The 24,936-nt window shown below is 39.7% G+C and overlaps 1 protein-coding gene across 3 annotated transcripts in view; it reads left to right on the plus strand.

The window, feature by feature from the left end:
* The first annotated feature begins 8,364 nt into the window (after positions 1-8,364).
* The window catches only part of neto2b (neuropilin (NRP) and tolloid (TLL)-like 2b), a 69,181-nt gene continuing 52,609 nt past the window's right edge, over positions 8,365-24,936 (plus strand). Inside the window, exons 1-4 of one of the 3 annotated variants that reach the window (XM_061894890.1) lie at positions 8,365-8,640; positions 19,017-19,226; positions 20,219-20,319; positions 21,472-21,528. In XM_061894890.1, the coding sequence (XP_061750874.1) occupies positions 20,268-20,319; positions 21,472-21,528 (109 nt within the window). In that variant the 5' untranslated portion in view covers positions 8,365-8,640; positions 19,017-19,226; positions 20,219-20,267. Of the gene's footprint in view, positions 8,641-19,016; positions 19,227-20,151; positions 20,320-21,471; positions 21,529-24,936 lie in introns of those variants that run through there. The other 2 variants (XM_061894889.1, XM_061894888.1) reach the window with 2 other exon arrangements.

A 24,936-nucleotide genomic window follows, 5' to 3' on the forward strand; every position in this document is an offset into this window, starting at 1 on the left:
GACTAATAGTAAAGCGCCCCGGTCCTTAGCTTTCTGGAAATGTGGCCCACGAAAAAATTTAGTTGAATATCCCTGTCTTACAACCTCTTTTTGACATCAAACACCCGTGAATGATTAACAAATTTTACATAAGACTAATAATAATTAGTGTCTTTATGCTCCAAATATATTTTGAATGATACACAACTGTTGCAGAACTTTAAAGAACCTAAATTGAAAGCGTTGCAGGACTGCTCATCCTCCTCCAGGCTTGCTGCCACATCTACAGATCAGGCTCTGCGAGACTAAGAAGATTTCTGTTTATTCCACTATGGAAAAGCTTGTCACTCCCCCCCTCCCCTCACCCCTCCCCCACCCCCAATCCCCCCTCCTTTCCTCCCTAGTTTTCAATTTGTGGGTCAAACATGATAGAAAAAAAGTCTAAATCTAGTGACGTTGGTACAGTAGTTTGAGTTCTTATTGGTATAATCTCCAAAATGCACATTTCCATAGTCTGTACGTGTGACCTTAGTTGAACCAGAGGCTTGAACCGAAAGGGTCTGACAAGGATAGTTTTCACTTCATTTAAACATCGACTGCTTCCAGGTGCTCCATTGCCAGCTTTTTGCAAAACCGGCAACAAGCAAACTAATCTTCATGGTTGTCTTCTCGGGCTTAAGTCCGCTTTTGATTAAGGGTCTCTACCCTTGGACATCTGGCCCGCAAACACTGGTGATTGGCCATATGGTGCTAGGCAGACAGAAATAGGGTTTTCAAATCAAAGGAGGAGTCTCCCAGGAGAAACTCTTGTGGGGGGAACATTTGCAGTTTTGCTTCCTGGTGAAGCAATAAACAAAAAATCTAGAAAAGTCTTGACATCCGAGGAAAGGAGGAAGTCATTTCCCATTTGGCTTTAGTCAAAGCACCAAATGTAATTCTCTGGGGTTATTTCCAGTGTATCAGCCATATTTCTCACACTACAGGAAATACAATTTTCTATTGGATTGACATGATCTGATTTTATAGATTTAACGCAGAGAAGAGAGAAAAGCCTTAAAAACTAGTTTGTAGGCTGGAAGTGACACACATACTAGTATGTGACTCTCTACGATATGCAGGACCATTGTTGACTTCAAAGTATTCTTTCCCTCATCAGTCTCTATTTGGGTCAGACTGAATTTTAGCATCTTCCTGCTGCAGCTCCATGACATGACATATGTCTTCATCTATTTGTTTACTCTTATGGGACTCGTGGGACTGTTAAGCCCACTCTTATGTAAGGCATTTCGGGGATGATGACAGAAAAATTGAGTAAACATCCAGAGGAGGTGTCTTTAATATTTAGGAATGCAATATTATGAGAAAATGTTATTAATTTTGAAGATTAAGACAGTAAATGTGCACTAATTGTGACTCTTGAACGCATCATAATAATCCCCTCAATTCCCCCCCAAAACGGATTAACTCGCTGGAATATAAAGACAATATAACATAAAGCTGTAAATGTGGATGCATATGGAAAAGTGCAATATATTTATCTGTACAGTAATCTACTTATATCTGCACCTTATTTTGTAAATGCAACAACTCTGCACCATATTGCTCTTGTATCCTGCACAACCACCAGCTAATGCATTGAAATTTCGTTTTTATCTTTACTGCAAAGTTCAATCAATCAATCAATCAATCAATGTTTACTTATATTCTTGTCTTCTTCTGCCCCGCTTTACTGTGGTGTCCCCCAGGGATCTATTTTAGGCCCCATTCTCTTTTCCTTATATATATTTCCCTCTTGGAGAGATTTTTAGGAAACATGGAGTGGTGTTCTATCACTTTTATGCAGATGACTGTCAAATTTATATGCCAATTTCAAAAGGCCACGGCCCCCTAATACCCCTTCTCAACTGTCTATGTGACGTCAAGGCTTGGTTAGCCCAGAATTTTTTAATAATGAATGAGGGAAAAACGGAAATTTTAGTTTTTGGTCTGGCCCTCACTGAATTGGGACCATTGCGAAATAATGATGTGCCTCCCAAAGTCACCAGCCTTGGCGTCACTATAGACAGCGATTTTAAACTTGACAAACAAGTCAATGGCGTTTTAAAATCGTGTTTTTATCATCTTCGTCTTTTAGTAAAGGTAAAACCGTTTTTTTCTTTTAACCTTTTTGAACAAGTCGTGCATGCTTTTATTTCAAGTCGCCTGGACTACTGCAATGCATTTTATGCTGGCATTGGCCAAAAAACTCTCTCCCGGTTGCAGTTAGTCCAGAACGCGGCAGCACGACTTTTAACAGGGGCCAGGAAACACCAGCATATAACCCCAATTCTTCAGAGTTTGCACTGGCTCCCTGTTCATTTTAGAATTGATTTTAAAACATTGTTGTTTGTTTTTAAATCTTTACATGGACTGGCACCTCAGTATATCTTGGACCTCATCCAAATTTACTTTCCTGCGTGCACTCGGAGGTCCGAGAGCCAGTTCCAGCTCGTGGTGCCCAAGACCAGACTTAAGACCAGGGGAGACAGGGCCTTCTCTGTGGTCGGCCCTAAGCTCTGGAACACTCTGCCCCTCCATGTTCAAACTGCTTCCACAGTGGAGTGTTTTAAGTCTCGTCTTGAGACCCACTTTTATTCTTTAGCTTTTAACACTACGTGAGTTGTGTGGTCCTCTGTCCTCTGTTGTCCTCTGTGTTTTGTTTTTTTAATACATTTCGATTTATATTTTACTGTTTTAATTGCTTTTACCCTTTAAAATTGTTTTAATCGTATTTATTTTTATATTGTTTTTACATTGGTTTTATATTTATTTATGTTTTGTTTTTATTCAGTCATTGGTGGAGTATATTATCGTTTTTAATATTGTTTTTAACATGGCTGTGCAGCACTTTGGAAACATTATTTTTGTTTAAATGTGCTATATAAATAAAGTGGATTAGATTCGATTTGATATATAGCCCTAAATCATGAGTGTCTCAAAGGGCTGCACAAGCAACAACAACATCCTGGGCTCAGATCCCACATCAGGGCAAGAAAAGTTCAAATTTGGAGGACAATAAAAGAAGTACGAGTCTAAATCCCCCCCCCCCAAAAAAAAAATCCATACATCCGTTTTCTACCGCTTGTCCCTTTCGGGGTCGCTGAAACCCATCTCAGCTACATTTGGGCGGTAGGCGAGGTTCACCCTGGACATACAGTGGGGCAAAAAAGTATTCAGTCAGCCACCGATTGTGCAAGTATTCCCACTTAAAATGATGACAGAGGTCTGTAATTTTCATCATAGGTACACTTTAACTGTGAGAGACAGAATGTGAAAAAAAATCCAGGAATTCACATTGTAGGAATTTTAAAGAATTTATTTGTAAATTATGGTGGAAAATAAGTATTTGGTCAACCATTCAAAGCGCTCACTGATGGAAGGAGGTTTTGGCTAAAAATCTCACGATACATGGCCCTATTCATTCTTTCCTTAACACGGATCAATCGTCATGTCCCCTTAGCAGAAAAACAGCCCCAAAGCATGATGTTTCTACCCCCATGCTTCACAGTAGGTATGGTGTTCTTGGGATGAAACTCAGTATTCTTCTTCCTCCAAACACGACGAGTTGAGTTTATACCAAAATGGATACCTGGATGATACAGCAGAGGATTGGGAGAATGTCATGTGGTCAGGTGAAACCAAAATAGAATGAATGGGGCCATGTATCGTGAGATTTTGAGCCAAAACCTCCTTCTATCAGTAAGAGCTTTGAATGGTTGACCAAATACTTATTTTCCACCATAATTTACAAATAAATTCTTAAAAATTCCTACAATGTGAATTTCTGGATTTTTTTTCACATTCTGTCTCTCACAGTTGAAGTGTACCTATGATGAAAATTACAGACCTCTGTCATCATTTTAAGTGGGAGAACTTGCACAATCGGTGGCTGACTAAATACGTTTTTGCCCCACTGTACATGGAAATACTATAAGCCCTCAAAAATTGCAATATTGTAAGAAAAAAGTGACAATTAGGGATGAGTGCCGAAATCCAACATAATGCCAAGGAAAGCGGCTGTAATAATACGATCATTTCGGCACTTACTGATTGCAACAAGTTCTGAGCAGTGATATTTTGCAAGTAACATCTTGTAAGTCATTTAGCGTCCAGACACAAACACACAGTCTGACACGCTCGTTCAACGCTATTGCCGCATCGCACCCACAAAAAACAATAACTTTATTATGAGTATCATTATTTCCACAAAAACAAATCGTTTTTTGCACATTCTCTTTTTTCTGTTTCGCTGCAATACCTATGTGAATTTGTTGTCATTTGTATTTCTTATTTACTCTACTGTTTATAATTGAGGTATTTTAGTTACTGGTCTTTCCAACTTGAAAGTCACAAAATTCCATGATCTTTCCAGAGAATAAAGCCATATCAGGTAAATTTAAATGTGAAAAAGAATCACTTTGTTTGATCATCTCCTGGTAGTGTTCCATCTTCTTATTACTTTAGCGATGTGATTGCATCCTATTTTTTACCAAGGTTCGATCCGCCATATTCAGATGTGCAAGGGGCACATGGGAAGCTAGGTTGATGTCTTCTCTCCATACATAGGATTTAGTGCATAAAAATAAGCGGCTGTCTAATTTGAAAAAAAAAAATGTCCAGATGAATAAGAATAATAAAGCCTCTTCAGCACGAATCGGCCAAAAGCCTGCAGGGATTTCCTTCTGGTGTTGGTGGCGTCCTAATAACTTTCCCTCGCAGGCTGATTGAACAATCTGTTTCACTTTGGCATGGATTCAAAGGGGAGTCATTCAGGTCAAAATTGAACAGCTCCTTGAGACCTTTTAACCTCCATGTAGCATGTGATCAGCTGCTTTGGCCTAACCTTTACCTTGTATAGACTTTGCTCTTTTTAACAGCAACACATAGTTACTCAACTTAGAATAATGCTACATTTATTTATATTTAATACAGAGCAGTAATTCCACTAATAAGCGGTGTATCATAGTACTTAATACACTGTCCTCATTTTATTTTCCAAAACACTAGACTGACATGTTTTTTTTTTTTTCTTTTTAAATCGCCAATGGTGGAGATGAGATTGAGCCAATTGAACTCTGCCTAGCAACAAGTGGCTGCAAACATGTGACCAGGAAGAAAAACTAAGTAGGCTAATTGGTCAGTGCATTGGTTCGTGTACCTTGTGTTCATTCTATTTCTAATTCTGAAAGGCAAATCAAGAAACAAAATTAGGGCCTTTTTTGATTTTTATTATATATGGCTGATTTTAAACCAAACAAAAAACGGTTGATTCTCATAACAATATCTCCATAAAATTGGATTTTGTGCTGTTTTTCTTTTATGGATTTTTATTTTTCCCGATAAACACAAACATTAAATATATTTTTATAATTTAGTTTAATTTTCCTGAAGGAATCAAAGTACTATCCATCGCCATCCATCCATTCCCTACCGCTTGTCCATTTCGGGGTCGCTGGAGCCTATCTCAGCTGCATTCGGGCGGAAGGCGAGGTACACCCTGGAAAAGTCGCCACCTCATCGCAGGGCCAACACAGATAAACTTCACACTCACTTTCACACACAAGGGACCATTTAGTATATGTTCATCCAAAATGCATACATTTGTGTGATGACAAATTGAACCGGAAACAGTATTTTAGCTTTTCATTCACGTTTAGCATGTTTTTAGCATAACAGTAACACGATAAGGTTGCGTCTTGTCCAGGGTGTACCCCGCCTTCCGCCCGATTGTAGCTGAGATAGGCGCCAGCGCCCCCCGCGACCCCAAAAAGGGAATAAGCGGTAGAAAATGGATGGATGGATGGATGGGTAACATCTTTGTTCAGCAGGAGTCCTTCCGTTCATTCTATTTCAAATTCTTAAATGTGTCAGACTTGGTCAAAAATGGGACTCAGGTGCAGAGTAGAGAACAATCCAGCAGGCTTTTATTTTTTAAAGTTTCTTTTCACCTCCAGAGTCAGGGCAAATCAACATATGCTATAACCTGACTAGTGGGTGAAAAAAGGTTCCACAAAAAGGAAAAACTGAAAATCACCCAGAAAGGAGGAAACACAAAAACAATAACGAACTATACTTGGCGCAGGATATAATCTATGAAATTTATCATAAACAAAAAAAAACATTCCAAAAGGAGGGAGAAAAAATGTCTCTATAACTTCTACACTGTCTCTTATCTAAAAAAAAAGGTTAACAAAAGGTATCACTCAAAAAAATTGAAGAAAAGGAAGAATTGTGAGAAAAGATTTAAAACTCACCACTTCGGCTGCAAAACTAAATAACCAAAATCACTCTGCTGAGGAGGAGAAAAAGACGACTCAAAATAGCAACAAGGGAATTCAGGATCAAGATATTCAAACAAGGGACGAGGCAAGGCTTGGACAGGATGCTAGAGAGGCACGAACAAACAAGACAATCTGGCACAGAGCAAAGGGGAGCGGGGGCTTATAAGACACATGAGGGTAATGGGGGCACAGGTGGAAACAATCAGGGATCAGGGATGACGTCAGACTGATGACACAAAAGAAAGGGCAAGTTACCTGAAACGAGAGGAGAGTTACTTTTCAAACTAAAACATGCAATTCACAAGACAGAAAAAAACAAAACAAGAGATCCCTTACCGTGGTGTGACAAAATGCAAATCAAAAAACACATTGTGGGCCATTTTTTCTATTTTAATTTCTGAAACAAAAGTCGGACAGCTATTGAATGATACTTTTTTAAAAACAACAATAGGACTTCTGCTGAACAAAGATGTTATCGTTATGGTAAAAACATGCTAAACGCGAAGAAAAATCTAAAAGACTGCTTCTGATTTAATTCGTCATCACACAGATAACCACGCATTTTTGCATTTTGGATGAACATATTTTTGAATTTTGTGTTTATCTGGAAAAAAAACAATCCATAAAAGGAAAACAGCACAAAATCGAATTTTATGGCAACATTTTAATAAAAATCAACCCTTTTTTGTTTGTTTTAAAATCTGCCATGTATAATAAAAAAACTGTCCTATTTTTTTTTTCTTTTTGCAGAATTGGAAATAGAATAAACGGAAGGTACAAGGACCGAGGATAATATATACAGTAATATCTTTACCCACATATTCAGAAACGTAAAAACAAAACCGTAAGTAACAATTTTAAGACACGACTGTGGACATGCCTTTAAAAAAAATACTGTACTATAGGTTGTATCAAGTGTGATCCAATCCTTTTTTGCCTCCACTGACACGTGTGTAGAGATTTCTGTTCATGTCATTTCTGTGTGGGGCTCCAAAGACTCTATTTAGCTGCGTCGAGGTTATGCCCGCTTTTACTTTGAAACATCTGTTTTGGTCTATTTTTCCCATTTCTGTTTACCAAGGATTTACAGTATATAAAATGAAAATGAATCCATCCATCCATCCATCCATTTTCTACCGCTTATTCCCTTTTGGGGTCGCGGGGGCGGCTGGCGCCTATCTCAGCTGCATTCGGGCGGAAGGCGGCGTACACCCTGGACAAGTCGCCACCTCATTGCAGGGCCAACACAGATAGACAACATTCACACACTAGGGCCAATTTAGTGTTGCCAATCAACCTAAAAATGTTTTTATTCTTGCTCTTTGACACTAAAAAAAAGGGAAAAAAATGCTTTTTGTTTATGTAAGATGATATGCAAATAATCCAGTCGTTTTTCAATTTCCATTCATGAAGCGAACATTAAATGACTAGAGATTGACCCACTATCGGCTAGGCCAATTATCGCCACTGAAATTTGGCATTTTCACATTCATCGGTATTGGCATTTTATTTTTTTTAGCGGTATCGGCCTTTTTTTCTTACAAATACAACAGAACTACATGGTATCAGCAGACACTATATAAACATATATGATAGCAGTATTTAGTATTTAAAAAAATAATAATGATTGAAGTAGATAGTAACAACCACTGCTGAAGCACCAGCCCTTTTGACCTGCATGAGCAAAGGTCCCTTTTTGCTGGAGCCTAATTTAAGAATTTTAGAATAACATTGTAAGCTTTAAAAACAGAAGCTTTCTAAAATTGTGGAGGTTCAAACAAAACAAAACTCATATTTCCTGTCTCTTTAGGTGACAATAACACCACGCAGGAAGTGAGGCAGCAAGAAGAATGATTGCTTTTTCCTTTGATCCCTCAATCCACCAAGCCTTCCTGCTTTCCAGGCACCTGATGACATCACATGAGGCAGGGTAACCATGACAACTGTGCTGCAGATTTTAATGCTTCTTGGCGAGGTGTTTTTTTAAGATGCTTTTACATTCTAGTCCAGTTAAAAGAAAAAAAAAAAGAAAAAAAAGAAGAGTGGATCATCCACTGTGGCAGCTGGAGTGAAACAGCTGTCGTTCATAGAAACTCACAAGTCTCTGCGACTTAAATAATCAGGCACCATTACCGACCTCTAAATTCTTAGTAAGAGCGAATGCAACAGCTGTATCAAAAAATGAAGTTACCAAAAAAAAAAAGTAAGTATTGAAGCCAACATTTTTCTTGTTTCTCATTCCAAAATGTCCTCCATTGACAGAAGTGTCGCGTTCCTGGGTTTGAGCGCCTGTCGTGTTCCCAGGATGTGAAAGACGAGTAGCCCCGGAAGCAGCTTGCAGGTAGGAGTCTTTTCCTTCCCAATAAGGCAAAAAACACAAAAAGAGACGTGCCGCTGGGAGGCACACGGGAAGCCCAAGGCAACACTTAGCTTAGGGAAAATACAGTGGAACCTCGATTTACAAACTGAATTGGTTCTTTAACATGGTTTGCCAACTGGAAAGTTTGTATAGTGAAGCACAGTTCTCCATAAGAATCAATGTCAGCATGAATTAAAAAAAAAAAAAAAAAAAAATATACATATATTTGAAAAAAAAAAAAATATATATATATATATATTTGTGTGTGTGTGTGTATGTATGTATGAATATATACAGTAACGACCAAAAGTTTGGACAGACCATCTCATTCAATGCGTTTTCTTTGTTTTCATGACTATTTACATCAGGGGTGTCAAATGTACGGCCCGAGTGCTGGATCAGGCCCGTGAACAGGTTTTATCCGACCCGCAAGATGAGTTTGCTGAGTATAAAAATGAACCTGACATTTTTTAATGAATGAAACAGCTGTTCTGAATGTGTCCACTGGATGTCGCAATAGCAATTCTTTGTATCTTTGTAGATGATGCTACATATGTATAAAATAAACCACATGTCAATACATCAGTCAAGGAAAAAGCTCAAACTACATAAATAACATACTGTAATTTGATTTTGATGTAATTTTTTTTATCTTGATACAAACCCCGTTTCCAAATGAGTTGGGAAATTGTGTTAGATGTAAATATAAACAAAATACAATGATTTGCAAATCCTTTTCAACCCATATTCAATTGAATGCACTACAAAGACAAGATATTTGATGTTCAAACTCCATCCATCCATCCATTTTGTACCGCTTATTCCCTTTTGGGGTTGCGGGGGGTGCTGGCGCCTATCTCAGCTACAATCGGGTGGAAGGCGGGGTACACCCTGGACAAGTCGCCACCTCATCGCAGGGCCAACACAGATAGACAGACAAACTCATAAACCTTATTTTATTTTGCAAATAATAATTAACTTAGAATTTCATGGCAGCAACACGTGCCAAAGTAGTAGGGAAAGGGCATGTTCACCACTGTGTTACATCACCTTTTCTTTTAGCAACACTCAATAAATGTTTGGGAACTGAGGAAACTAATTGTTTAAGCTTTGAAAGTGGAATTCTTTCCCATTCTTGTTTTATGTAGAGCTTCAGTCGTTCAACAGTCCGGGGTCTCCGCTGTCGTATTTTACGCTTCATAATGCGCCACACAATTTCGATGGGAGACAGGTCTGGACTGCAGGCAGGCCAGGAAAGTACCCGCACTCTTTTTTTACGAAGCCTGGCTGTTGTAACACGTGCTGAATGTGGCTTGGCATTGTCTTGCTGAAATAAGCATGGGCGTCCATGAAAAAGACGGCGCTTAGATGGCAGCATATGTCGTTCCAAAACCTGTATGTACCTTTCAGCATTAATGGTGCCTTCACAAATGTGTAAGTTACCCATGCCTTGGGCACTAATGCACCCCCTTACCATCACAGATGCTGGCTTTTGAACTTTGCTTCGATAACAGTCTGGATGGTTCATAGATCGGGCCATTTTGGACTGACAGATGCGTGTATGTTAGACCACCCCGCGAGCATGGGAATACTTCGCCGGCTACATCCAGCGGCCTTTGATGCAGCGGAGAATAGTACCAGCGGAGACCGTCAACGGAAGACACGTAAGCGGTGTGATCGAAAGCAGAAACCCTAATCCCCACAGAACGCCGCTTCCTTCCATCAAACTGGACGACCTGAAGCTGGATTTAAATGGAAGACGCGAGCCTGCTAGTCTGGGTGAGGAGTCAGTTAAGTTAGAACAAGTTTTTTCTGCTATGACTGTGTCAGAGTCGGACATGCGTTCTACTGAGGGGGCAAATTATGATGTGTTCAGTTTATCGCAGCACCAAGCAAACAATCTGAAAATTCCCGTCATATCAATTCCTAGATATGGTCGTAATTATTTTAAGTGCACTACGCATAATAAACGCAACATTGTTAATATTGCTACTACGGATAATTTGATTAAAAACTCCTTACAACAGCCCACTACCTATAATATGGGCTTTTTAAACATTAGATCATTGTCTCCCAAAACGTTATTAGTTCATGAGGTCATTAGAGACAACAATCTTAACGTCGGCGAAACCTGGCTTAAACCAGACGACTTTTTTGGGCTAAATGAGGCATCTTGTCCTAACTATACGAATACGCATATTGCCCGTCCCTTTAAAAGGGGCGGAGGGGTTGCACTAATATACAACGAAAACTTTAACCTTCGTCCTAACCTAAATGATAAATACAAATCGTTTGGGCTGCGTACTATGAGGTCTGTCACACCACTGCCTCTATACCTGGCTGTTATCTACCGCCCCCAGGGCCCTATTCGGACTTTATCAGTGAATTCTCAGAATTCGTTGCTGATCTAGTGACACACGCCGATAATATAATTATAATGGGGGACTTTAATATCCATATGAATACCCCATCGTACCCACCATGCGTGGCGCTCCAGACTATAATTGATAGCTGTGGTCTTACACAAATAATAAATGAACCCACACAACGCAACGGTAATACGATAGACCTATTGCTCGGCAGGGCTATCACCGTTTCCAAAGTTATGATACTCCCGTATACTAAAGTAATGTCCAATCATTACCTTATAAAATTTGAAGTTCAGACTCATATTCGGCAAGCTAATAATAATAACTGCTATAGCAGCCGCAACATTAATGCTGCCACAACGACTACTCTTGCTGGCCTACTGCCCTCGGTAATGGCACCATTCCCAAATTATGTGGGCTGTATCGATAACCTCACCAACAACTTTAACCACGCCCTGCGCGAAACCATTGATAGTATTGCACCGCTGAAGGTAAAAAAGGCTCCAAAAAGGCATAACCCATGGTTTACAGAAGAAACTAGAGCTCATAAATTATTATGTAGAAAGCTGGAACAAAAATGGCGCACAACTAAACTTGAGGTGCACCATCAAGCATGGAGTGATAGTTTAATAACTTATAAACACATGCTTACCTTAGCTAAAGCTAAATACTACTCAAATCTCATCCGCCTTAATAAAAACGACCCTAAATTTTTGTTTAGTACAGTAGCATCGCTAACCCAACAAGGTACTCCTTCCATTAGCTCCACCCACTCGGCAGATTACTTTATGAATTTCTTTAATAAGAAAATTGAACTCATTAGCAAGGAGATTAAAGACAATTCTGCCCAGCTATAACTGGTTTTCTATTAACACAGATACGACTGTATATACGGCGGATACTGCCCTCCAAAATAGTTTCTCTCGTTTTAATTAAATAACATTAGAATAATTGTTACGTGTAAATGGAATAAAATAAACAACATGTTTACTTGACCCACTTCCTGGGAAACTTATCAAGGAGCTCTTTGTATTATTAGGTCCATCAGTGCTATATATTATAAACGTATCACTTTACTCTGGCACTGTTCCCCTAGCATTCAAAAAAGCGGTTATTCATCCTCTCCTTAAAAGATCTAACCTCAATCCTGACCTTATAGTAAACTACCGACCGGTGTCTCACCTTCCCTTTATTTCGAAAAGCCTAGAAAAAATTGTTGCAGAGCAGCTAAATGAACACTTAGCGTCTAACAATCTATGTGAAACCTTTCAATCCGGTTTCAGGGCAAATCACTATACAGAGATAGCCCTCGCAAAAATGACTAATGATCTATTGCTAACGATGGATTCTGATGCGTCATCTATGTTGCTGCTCCTCGATCTTTGCGCTGCTTTTGATACCGTCGATCGTAATATTTTATCAGAGCGTATCAAAACACGAATTGGTATGTCAGACTTAGCCCTGTCTTGGTTTAACTCTTATCTTACTGACAGGATGCAGTGCGTCCCCCATAACAACGTGACCTCGGACTATGTTAAGGTAACGTGTGGAGTTCCCCAGGGTTCAGTCCTTGGCCCTGCACTCTTCAGCATCTATATGATGCCTCTAGGTGACGTCATACGCAAATACGGTGTTAGCTTTCACTGTTATGCTGATGACACCCAACTCACCCAACTCTACATGCCCCTAAAGCTGACCAACAAGCCGGATTGTAGTCAGCTGGAGGCGTGTCTTAATGAAATTAAACAATGAATGTCCGCTAACTTTTTGCAACTCAACGCCAAAAAAACGGAAATGCTGATTATCGGTCCTGCTAGACACCGACCTCTATTTAATAATACAACTTTAACATTTGACAACCAAACAATTAAACACGGCGACTCTGTAAAGAATCTGGGTATTATCTTCGACCCAACTCTCTCGTTTGACTCACACATAAAAAGCGTTACTAAAACGGCCTTCTTTCATCACCGTAATATCGCTAAAATTCGCTCCCTTTTTTCCACTAACGACGCTGAGATCATTATCCATGCGCTTGTTACATCTTGGCTGGATTACTGGGACGTATTATTTTCGGGTCTCCCCATGTCTAGCATTAAAAGATTAAAGTTGGTACAAAATGCGGCAGCTAGACTTTTGGCAAGAACAAGAAAGTTTGATCATATTACGCCTATACTGGCTCACCTGCACTGGCTTCCTGTGCACTTAAGATGTGACTTTAAGGTTTTACTACTTACGTATAAAATACTACACGGTCTACCTCCAGCCTATCTTGCCGATTGTATTGTACCATATGTCCCGGCAAGAAATCTGCGTTCAAAGGACTCTGGCTTATTAGTGATTCCCAGAGCCCAAAAAAAATCTGCGGGCTATGGAGCGTTTTCCATTCGCGCTCCAGTACTCTGGAATGCCCTCCCGGTAACAGTTCGAGATGCTACCTCAGTAGAAGCATTTAAGTCTCATCTTAAAACTAATTTGTATACTCTAGCCTTTAAATAGACCCCCTTTTTGGACCAGTTGATCTGCCGTTTCTTTTCTTTTTCTCCTCTGTTCCCCTCTCCCTTGTGGAGGGGGTCCGGTCCGGTGGCCATGGATGAAGTACCGGTTGTCCACAGTTCGGACCCCTCTGGACCACTCGTCCAGAGTCGGGACCCAGGATGGACCGCTTGCCTGTGTGTCGGCTGGGGACATCTCTGCGCTGCTAATCCGCGTCGGCTGGGGACATCTCTGCGCTGCTAATCCGCGTCGGCTGGGGACATCTCTGCGCTGCTGATCCGCCTCAGCTTGGGATGGTTTCCTGTTGGCTCCACTATGGACGGGACTCTCGTTATTATATTGGATCCACTTTGGATTGGACTCTCACGGTTATGTTAGATCCACTATGAATTGGACTTTCACAATATCATGTTAGACCCGCTCAACATCAATTACTTTCGGTCCCCTATAAGGGGAGGGGGGTTGCCCACATATGTGGTCCTTTCCAAGGTTTCTCATAGTCATCATTGTCACTGTTACCGACGTCCCACTAGGGTGAGTTTTCCTTGCCCTTATGTGGGCTCTACTGAGGATGTCGTTGTGGTTTGTGCAGCCCTTTGAGACACTGGTGATTTAGGGCTATACAAATAAAAATGGATTGATGGATTGACTTCCCCTTTGGTCCAGATGACATGATGTCGAATGTTTCCAAAAAGAATTTGAAATGTGGACTCGTCAGACTATAGAACACTTTTCCACTTTGCATCAGTCCATCTTAGATAATCTCAGGCCTAGAGAAGCCGGCGGCGTTTCTGGATGTTGTTGATAAATGGCTTTCGCTTTGCATAGTAGAGCTTTAACTTGCACTTACAGATGTAGCGACCAACCGTATTTAGTAACAGTGGTTTTTTGAAGTGTTCCTGAGCCCATGTGGTGATATCCTTTAGAGATTGATGTCAGATTTTGATACAGTGCCGTCTGAGGGATCGAAGGTCACGGTCATTCAATGTTGGTTTCCGGCCATGCCGCTTACGTGGAGTGATTATTCCAGATTCTCTGAACCTTTTGATGATTTTATGGACCGTAGATGTTGAAATCCCTACATTTTTTGCAATTGCACTTTGAAAAACGTTGTGCTTAAACTGTTTGACTATTTGCTCACACAGTTGTGGATAAAGTGGTGTACCTCGCCCCATCCTTTCTTGTGAAAGACTCAGCATTTTTTTGGGAAGCTGTTTTTATACCCAATCATGGCACCCACCTGTTCCCAATTAGCATGCACACCTGGGGGATATTCCAAATAAGTGTTTGATGAGCATTCCTCAACTTTATCATTATTTATTGCCACAGCTTATGAGATGCGATGAGAGGGTAAACCACTGTGACACTATTGTTCTTTTTTTAATTTTTTATAAATGTCTAATGATAATGTCAATGACGGATTTTTAATCACTGATAGGCTGAAATTATAACTAATATTGATACTGTTGTTGACAATATTCATTTTTGTTCCACAACTTTTGGTTTGTTCTGTGTCGTGTTTGTGTTTTCTCTCAATATCTCTGTTTACTGCAGTTCTGAGTGTTGCAGGGTCAGGTATCGTTTTGGAATTAGATTGCATTGTTATGGTATTGCTGTGTATTGTTTTGTTGGATTGATAAAAAAAGCAAAACAAAACAAAACATTGATTTTTTTAAAAACGAGAATCGATTCTGAATCACACAACGTGAGAATCGCAATTCAAATTCGAATCGATTTTTTCCCACACCCCTAACACACACACACATGCACACACACACACACACACACACACACACACACACACACACACACACACACACACACACACACACACACTCACACACACACACACACACACACACACACACACACACACACACACACACACACACACACACACACACACACACGTCTTGTTTGTGCGCTCAAAAACTAAAAAACAAAAAAAAGAAAATTATTTCACCTTATGTATATGTTTATATTTGAGGAATTGTTGAACACTCTGGGAGTTTTGTAGTGACAAACAAGCAGTGTCGCCTCTCACATCGGCACAAACTAGTAGTGTGAGGAGATCCTTCATCGGCTTGTGTCTCGGCAGTGCCTTCTCCTTCGCTGTAATAAAAGTTTGCTGTGGCATCTTTTTTGGTCTTATCACAATTAAAGACTTGCTCCGGAACAATAACAATAATATAAACAATAAAATCCTAGAACTGAAGGTGCCACAAGCCAGGGGCTAACTAGTTAAGATGCTAACTCAGCGGTTGTCTAGCAATCCAAAGCTATACAGCAAGGCTGTGAGAGTTTGGACACATATAAAGCTTTTCTGATCACACAAAGGGATCACTAGGACAGGTTAACACAGCTGTGCAAGGTACAACAATTGTGGACATAAAGTCATCAGAAGTGCTGCTGAACTGTAAGCTTTACAAAATGACCATACTGTTGTGTACAGGATGTAAACAGGATGTGACATTGGAGGCCTTGCCTCTTCGAAATGGCCCTGCCCGCGTGTGTTAGCCCCCAATGGCTTCAAGCACCATGCAAAATGAATCAATCATATGCTGAGACATAGTCCGCAGACAGAGACTTGGCTTGATGTAAACGTTCGTAAACCGAAAAGGTCGCAAATAGAGGCGTTCGTAAATCATGATTTCACTGTATACAAAAAGAACACAACATAAGCAATAGTGTGAGGCTAACAAGAAAAGCAAAAACTGTGGCATAAGGTAAACAATGAACCTGCAACCTAAGGCAGGGTGACATCGGTATATAAATAGCGTGATTAGTGGCGGCAGCAGTTGAGGTCACTAATCACTAAACAGAAACAGGTGTGTATGATCAGCGCACCTAGCAACCGAAATGTAAACAATGGAAAGAGAGCTGAAACAGAAACAGACTTAAACATAGGAGAACTATACCAAACACAAATCTAGATGCCTACAATCGTAAATTGTTTAGACTCATTTGGACCAATTGACTCAGATTATCACATAATAACATAATTATCTGAAATCCTGACACATTATATTGTTCTTCCCTTTCATACCAAAAAAATCTACCCTTAAAGTAAAGGAAAATCAGGTTTTCTGGTGTGACAAAACCCCACTCTCACTACGCGGTCTCGAACCTGCTTTTGATCCATCAATCAATCAATCAATGTATATTTGTATAGCCCTAAATCACAAGTGTCTCAAAGGGCTGCACACGACACGACATCCTCGGTTTGAGATCCCACATCAGGGCAAAGAAAAACTCAACCCAATGGGATGACAATGAGAAACCTTGGAGAGGACCGCAGATGTGGGGCACCCCCGAGGGCGACCGGTGCAATGGACCTCGAGTGGATCTAACATAATATTGTGAGAGTCCAGTCCATAGTGGATCCAACATGATAATGAGAGTCCAGTCCATAGTAGGGCCAGCAGGAGACCATCCTGAGCAGAGACAGGTCAGCAGCGCAGAGACATCCCCAACCGATGCACAGGCGAGCGGTCCACCCCGGGTCCCATTTTTGGACAGCCAGCACTTCATCAGCAGCCAGTTCTTCCAACTCCAAGGCTGGCAGCATGCCAGGACACGCCCATGCTCGCGCTGGGTGCGTCACGCCCACGCAACAACAAAGCTGCAGGAAATCTGTAATCAGCACACCTAGTCTAATCAAGACAACAGCATAAAGACCAGTGGACCCTCGGAGCCTACGCCGGAACGTCGTTAACTCTTCGCAGTAACCATTCCGTCTTTGGCTTCCCCCGTGTACTTGCTCTTCCTGTCCTCCTTGTTTTCCCGCTTCTCACATCTTAAGTGCACAGGAAGCCAGTGCAGGTGAGCCAGTATAGGCGTAATGTGATCAAACTTTCTTGTTCTTGTCAAAAGTCTAGCAGCCGCAATTTGTACCAACTGTAATCTTTTAATGCTAGACATGGGGAGACCCGAAAATAATACGTTAAAATAATCGAGGCGAGACGTAACAAACGCATGGATAATGATCTCAGCGTCGTTAGTGGAAAAAAGGGAGCGAATTTTAGCGATATTACGGTGATGAAAGAAAGCCGTTTTAGTAACGCTTTTAATGTGTGACTCAAAGGAGAGAGTTGGGTCGAAGATAATACCCAGATTCTTTACCGAGTCGCCTTGTTTAATTGTTTGGTTGTCAAATGTTAAAGTTGTATTATTAAATAGAGGTCGGTGTCTAGCAGGACCGATAATCAGCATTTCCGTTTTTTTGGCGTTGAGTTGCAAAAAGTTAGCGGACATCCATTGTTTAATTTCATTAAGACACGCCTCCAGCTGACTACAGTCCGGCGTGATGGTCAGCTTTAGGGGCATGTAGAGTTGGGTGTCATCAGCATAACAGTGAAAGCTAACACCGTATTTGCGTATGATATCACCTAGCGGCAGCATGTAGATGCTGAAGAGTGCAGGGCCAAGGACCGAACCCTGGGGAACTCCACACATTACCTTAATATAGTCCGAGGTCATACTGTTATGGGAGACGCACTGCATCCTGTCAGTAAGATAAGAGTTAAACAAAGACAGGGCTAAGTCCGACATACCAATTCGTGTTTTGATTAGTTCTAATAAAATATTATGATCGACGGTATCGAAAGCAGCGCTAAGATCGAGGAGCAGCAACATAGATGACGCATCAGAGTCCATCGTTAGCAATAGATCATTAGGCATTTTTGCGAGGGCTGTCTCCGTAGAGTGATTTGCCCTGAAACCGGATTAAAAGGTTTCACATAGATTGTTAGACACTAAGTGTTCATTTAACTGCTCCGCAACAATTTTTTCTAGCATTTTTTAAATAAAAGGAAGGTGAGACACCGGTCGGTAGTTTACCATGAGGTCCCAAAGCCCAAAAAAAGTCTGCGGGCTATAGAGCGTTTTCCATTCGGGCTCCAGTACTCTGGAATGCCCTCCCGGTAACAGTTCGAGATGCCACCTCAGTAGAAGCATTTAAGTCTCACCTTAAAACTAATTTGTATACTCTAACCTTTAAATAGACTCCCTTTTTAGACCAGTTGATCTGCCGTTTATTTTCTTTTTCTCCTATGTCCCACTCTCCCTTGTAGAGGGGGTCCGGTCCGATCCGGTGGCCATGTACCGCTTGCCTGTGTATCGGATTGGGACATCCCTGCGCTATTGATCCGCCTTCGCTTAGGATTTTTTCCTGCTGGCTCCACTGTGAACGGGACTCTCGCTGCTGTGTTGGATCCGCTTTGGACTGAACTCTCGCGGCTGTGTTGGATCCATTATAGATTGAACTTTCACAGTATCATGTTAGATCCGCTCGACATCTATTGCTTTCGTCCTCTCCAAGGTTCTCATAGTCATCATTGTCACCGACGTCCCACAGGGTGTGAGTTTTCCTTGCCCTTATGTGGGCCTACCGAGGATGTCGTAGTGGTTTGTGTTGGGGTTTGTGCAGCCCTTTGAGACACTAGTGATTTAGGGCTATATAAGTAAACATTGATTGATTGATTCTTCCCACAGTACCCTCCCTGTTCCGTGTGTGTTAGACTTGTGTATCTCAACCTCCCTCCGGACTTTGGACTGCGTTCCCCGATCCTCGATCCTCGCTTGGACACGGACCTCGTTGCTTCTCTCCAGCCCCCGACCGCTTGCTTGCCCACGGATACCCTCTTTGCTCGCCCTTCTGGACTGACGAAGGATCCATCCAACACGCACTCACAACAACTCTTGGTAATATTACTGTTTAATTTACACATTGCCCTGCACCAAACACATTGAGTAGCATACACATTCCACACACTCATCAAAGGTTGCAAAAAACCTGTACATCTGATCTTCCTCGTGGTGTCGTCTCCTTCCACTTCTGTTAAACGTAACGCCCACAACTCCTAACCACCATCCTGTTAATCCACTTTGCACCTCATTTGTTCTTTTTCCATTGAAAAATAAAGTGTCTTTTGACAAAAGGGCATGAAAACAAACAAATAACTATATTTATGGTCTATATGTTTTATAAAATATTTAATGCGGTGAAGTAAACAAATTATTATATCTTTAGACCTTTTTAATACCTTATATGAGATGCACTATTTTTGGACCTAAGGGTTTAAAGTGCATTAACTTTAAAACAATAAATAAACATTTAAAGTGTGTGATTTACATGGAAAGGTCATTGTGAAGGCAATTGTACATTATTGAAGTAAAATCATGTTAATCATAGTATGTGACATTTTATATATATATATATATATATATATATATATATATATATATATATATATATATATATATATATATATATGTCAATCGGATTTAAAAAAAAAAAAGAAGGCACCAAACTAACACATTGTCATTGCAAATATTTGGCACTTTAGCATTATGCAAGTATAATATTGTAAATACATGTGTGTGAGCATTAGTATTATTTCTGTGTGTTTTTATTCATAATGCCTTTAGATCAATTATTTGTTTGTTGATACTATATTTTATGGGTGCATTATCTTCATATGTTCAATTTATCAGACACTTTGGGTCATACACAACCGTAATTACATTGTGAACGACTAAGCAGTGATATAGTTTAAAAAGTGGTGATGTGCACTTAGCTCCCCCCCCAACGTCACTTAGGTCCAGTCTTAAATCCACCCTCCTCCTCCTGATCTCCATCCCTTCTCCGACTACTTCTTCACCGTCACCATTTGTTTATGTCTCCTCCATGACAGCGTGAGTGATGATCTCTCCTTCGTTGGTTTCAACACGAAAAGAACTGGGATGAAAGTTGTCTTCCTCAATCAGCGCCCATTAATGATGATGATGAACGTAGGTAAGTACAACGCTATTGTTGTTGTGTTTTTTTTAGTTCATGTTTTTGCATCAGTTTCCAGGTATAATCTACATCATTTGATGTGCTAATTAGAATGCACGTGCCCCATTTAATTTGATCATTTTGCTAAAAATAAGCTAATTACTTCCAACTTAACAAAACATTACCTATTACGTAATAAATTACAGTACTTAAGCAGCTTGATGGTCTTTTTCTCAGAGTTATTTCTTTGTTAATTTCATAAGCAAATGTATGGGAAGTAGTGTTATTAATGATCTGTATGATTGCAATGTGGTGTCACTTTTGTCTCTTCAGTTTCCTACTAATTCATGAAATGTTCTTTTAATAGAGTACCAGACCACAAGGTCAGCTAAACATACATAGACTTCAATAAAGAACTGGAATATAAGATAATAATGTAATGCCATTTTCGATTGTAGGGACATTCATTAGTTGTGGCTGTAGTTTGCCTCAGTACCAGTATTTTGGAACTATATTAGGTCAACAGAATTCAAAAATACTCTAAACAGCTCTCATTGTTATTTGCATTATTATTAGTGTTCTGTGCAGTTCTGCGATGCCACCGGTGTTTGATTTACGCACAGACTTGCATTGAATCTGTTTAGAGAGTGCAGGCTTTGACCACAGACTGTATAAAATGTGGAAGACCATTCATTCCCTTTTCGAATAGATTTGGAGTCGACACATGTTGACAGGGAACAACATCACAGCGACGTTCTTGAAAAGTTGTAATGTATTTTGTGAGGTAGCACACACGCACACACCACTTTGGGGAAAATTTACGACATACTTCAGCGCCCTTCAGGCTCCACTGCTCTATTTGGGTCATTTTTTTTAACGTAATGCACACAAGTGATGGCTTGACTCCAACATGCTTGATGTTTTTGCTGTCTTTGCATAATTTTGTGACACACTGATGCTCCTATATGGTGGCGGGGGTGGGAGGAAGTGGGAGTGAAATTTCATCAAGCAGATGGCAGAAGTGTTGTGTGTTTATCCCTCCTTCCGGATCCCAGCCTGGCATACAGTATACATTCAGGGCCAGAAACGACACGTTATAGACACTCAAATCCCACTAATCTCTGTCTGACTCTTTCTTTGACGCTCGCTGTCTGTCACTTTTCTTTACAGTCTGGATACTTCTCCTTTTCATTGAGGAGGGATTTGCTCGGGCTCAAAAGACTGCAGGTATGATTGGTGTCTCCCCTTGCTTTGTTGAAAAGGGAGACAAAACATCACACATGTTACGTTCTTTTTTACATTTTTATTACATGTCTCCATACGCAATACAAAACTGGTATTTTGGTCTTAAATGTAAAGTAAAACCTTAATGAGCTCTGCGACATATCACATCAGTTTAGGAATGGGCGATATACAGCCTGAAATCTATACTACCATATATTTTTTATTGCCTGCGATGAGGTGGCGACTTGTCCAAGGTGTACCCCGCCTTCCGCCCGATTGTAGCTGAGATAGGCGCCAGCGCCCCCCGCGACCCCAAAAGGGAATAAGCGGTAGAAAATGGATGGATGGATGGATATTGTTTATTGCAGCCTCTTGAAATCAAATTAAACTCATCTATGAAGCTATTTTCATACATAAAATGAATGCAACACAAAGTACCGTATTTCCTTGAATTGCCGCCGGGGCGCTAATTAATTTAAAACCTCTTTTCACTCCTGCGCTTACCAAAGGCATACTGTAAAAGTAAGCATGCGCTAATTATTTTAAAACCTCTTCTCACTCCTGCATTTACCAAAGGTATGCAGTAAAAAAATTGAGTGTGATGTAAGCTTGGACCTTAAATCCTATTGAATAGCTCTTAATCTTCTTCCCTTTATGCGATTTCAAATTACCGGTAATGAAATCAGCCTTCTCCATTTTGAAAATGGTGACAGGGGAAGTGTCACTCGTGAAGTCACGAGTTTGACCAGGCGGTAATACTAAGCATGCGTTAATTATTTTGGGAAGCGAGTTTGACCAGGCAGTAATTCAAGGCAGGTGCATACTATATGCCCTGCAGCAATTCAAGAAAATACGGTAGTTTACAAACTTGAAAACAATACCCCTGTGACCCACATCAACTCACACACGCGCACAATACCAAACAAACACGTATTCGCACATATATAAACAAATTAATGTATTGGCAGATTACAGAGCAGACATGTGAGTAAACACTATCACGAGGAGACCATCGGACCGTGGCCACCAAGACGTTTACACAAAGTGCCCCCACAGCATGGCCGATAACCCTTGATGCAGATGGCTCCCTCTGGGGAACACTGGAAAGTAAAAATAATAAAACCTTTAAAATAGTAGGAACCATGAGTAGGAATACAGCATTAAATACTAACAAAACCTGTGAAGATATATATAAAAAAAAAAAAAAATATATATATATATATATATATATATATATATATATATATATATATATATGTACAGTACAGGCCAAAGGTTTGAACACACCTTCTCATTCAATGTGTTTTCTCTATTTTCATTCTACATTGTAGATTGTCTCTGAAGGCATCAAAACTATGAATGAACACATGTGGAGTTATGTACTTGAGAAAAAAAAGGTGAAATAACTGAAAAGATGTTTTGTATTCTAGTTTCTTCAAAATAGGCCCTCTTTGCTCTGATTACTTTTCCGCACACTCTTGGCATTCTCTCGATGAGCTTGAAGCACGCCTGTGAGGTGGAAAACATTTCAGGTGACCACCCCTTGAAGCCCATCGAGATATATATATATATATATATATATATATATATATATATATATATATATATATATATTAGGGCTGCGAATCTTTTGGTGTCCCACGATTCGATTCAATATCTATTCTTGGGGTCACGATTTGATTCAAAATCGATTTTTTTTCAATTCAACACAATTCTCGATTCAAAAACGATTTTTTCCCGATTTGAAAGGATCCTCTATTCATTCAATATATAGGATTTCAGCAGGATCTACTCCAGTGTGCTGACATGCAAGCAGAGTAGTAGATTTTTGTAAAAAGCTTTCATAATTGTAAAGGAAAATATTTTATCAACTGATTGCAATAATGTAAATTTGTTTTAACTATTAAACAAACCAAAAATATTACTTATTTTATCTCTGTGAAAATATTGGACGGAGTGTGTTGTCAAGCTTATGAGATGCAATGCAAGTGTAAGCCACTGTGACACTATTGTTCTTTTTTTTCATTTTTATAAATGTCTAATGATAATGTCAATGAGGGATTTTTAATCACTGCTATGCTGAAATTATAACTAATATTGATACTGTTGTTGATAATATAAATTTTTTTTTCACTACTTCTGGTTTGTTCTGTGTCGTGTTTGTGTCTCCTCTCATTATCTCTGTTTACTGCAGTTCTGAGTGTTGCTGGGTCAGGTTTGGTTTTGGAATTGGATTGCATTGTTATGGTATTGTTGGATTGATTAAAAAAAAAAAAAAAAAAAAAATATATATATATATATATATATATATATATATGTAGGTGTGGGAAAAAATCACAAGACTACTTCATCTCTACAGATCTGTTTCATGAGGGGTTCCCTCAATTGAGGGATTGAGGGAAACCCTCATGAAACAGATCTGTAGAGATGAAGTAGTCTTGTGATTCTTTCCCACACCTACATATTGCGCTCTACCACGGTATCGAGCACTATTCTCCGGATAATCCAATCAAGACATATATATATATATATATATATATATATATATATATACACCGGTATATATATATAAAAAAATTTATTTTTAAAAAATGAGAATCGATTCTGAATCGCACAACGTGAGAATCGCGATTCAAATTCGAATCTATTTTTTCCCACACCCCTAATATATATATATATATATATATATATATATATATATATATATATATATATATATATATATATATATATATATATATATACACACACACACACTCACATTGCACCAGTTTTAAAATCTCTGCATTTGCTCCCCGCGTGTTCCAGGATCAATTTTCAGGTTCTGCTTATGATTTAAGAAATGTATTAGGATATTGTTGAGTTGAGATGAGTTTGAGTTTATTTTTGTCACGCCTGTAAATCTGGTTTTATGTTTGATCATGTTTTGTTTTGTTTTCTGGACTCGTGTTCCGTTTTTTCACTTCCTGGTTTGTTTTTGTTACCATGACAACTCATTGATTTTCACCTTGCCCTTCTAGTCACGCCCTGCCCTCAGTCCCGCACCTGTTCCTAATTATCACAGCCACTACTTAAGTCATTTTCTTTCTGTCCATCAGTCTGGGAACATTAACTTTCATTGTATTCTATGACCTTTGCTGCTCATTGCTCCATGCCATTGATCCCCTGCCACGCACCTTGCTGTTTATGCCCCCCGTTTTTGTCACAGTAAGTTTTTGTTTGTAATTATGTTTTTGATAGTATCTTTTGTTTGTTTTGTAGATTGTATTGCCATTGTGCTGTTTTTGTTATAAGTTTTAGCATAGAATATTATCCGCCATCGAGCGTGCTTTTTGTTTTGCCTTTTTGAATTTTGAGTATTATTAAAACATTATGTACCTGAATTCTCGCCTGGCTCGTCCTGTAATCCCT

Source organism: Nerophis ophidion, linkage group LG03 (genome assembly GCF_033978795.1).
Source record: "Nerophis ophidion isolate RoL-2023_Sa linkage group LG03, RoL_Noph_v1.0, whole genome shotgun sequence".
In the NCBI taxonomy this organism is placed as follows: Eukaryota; Metazoa; Chordata; class Actinopteri; order Syngnathiformes; family Syngnathidae; genus Nerophis; species Nerophis ophidion.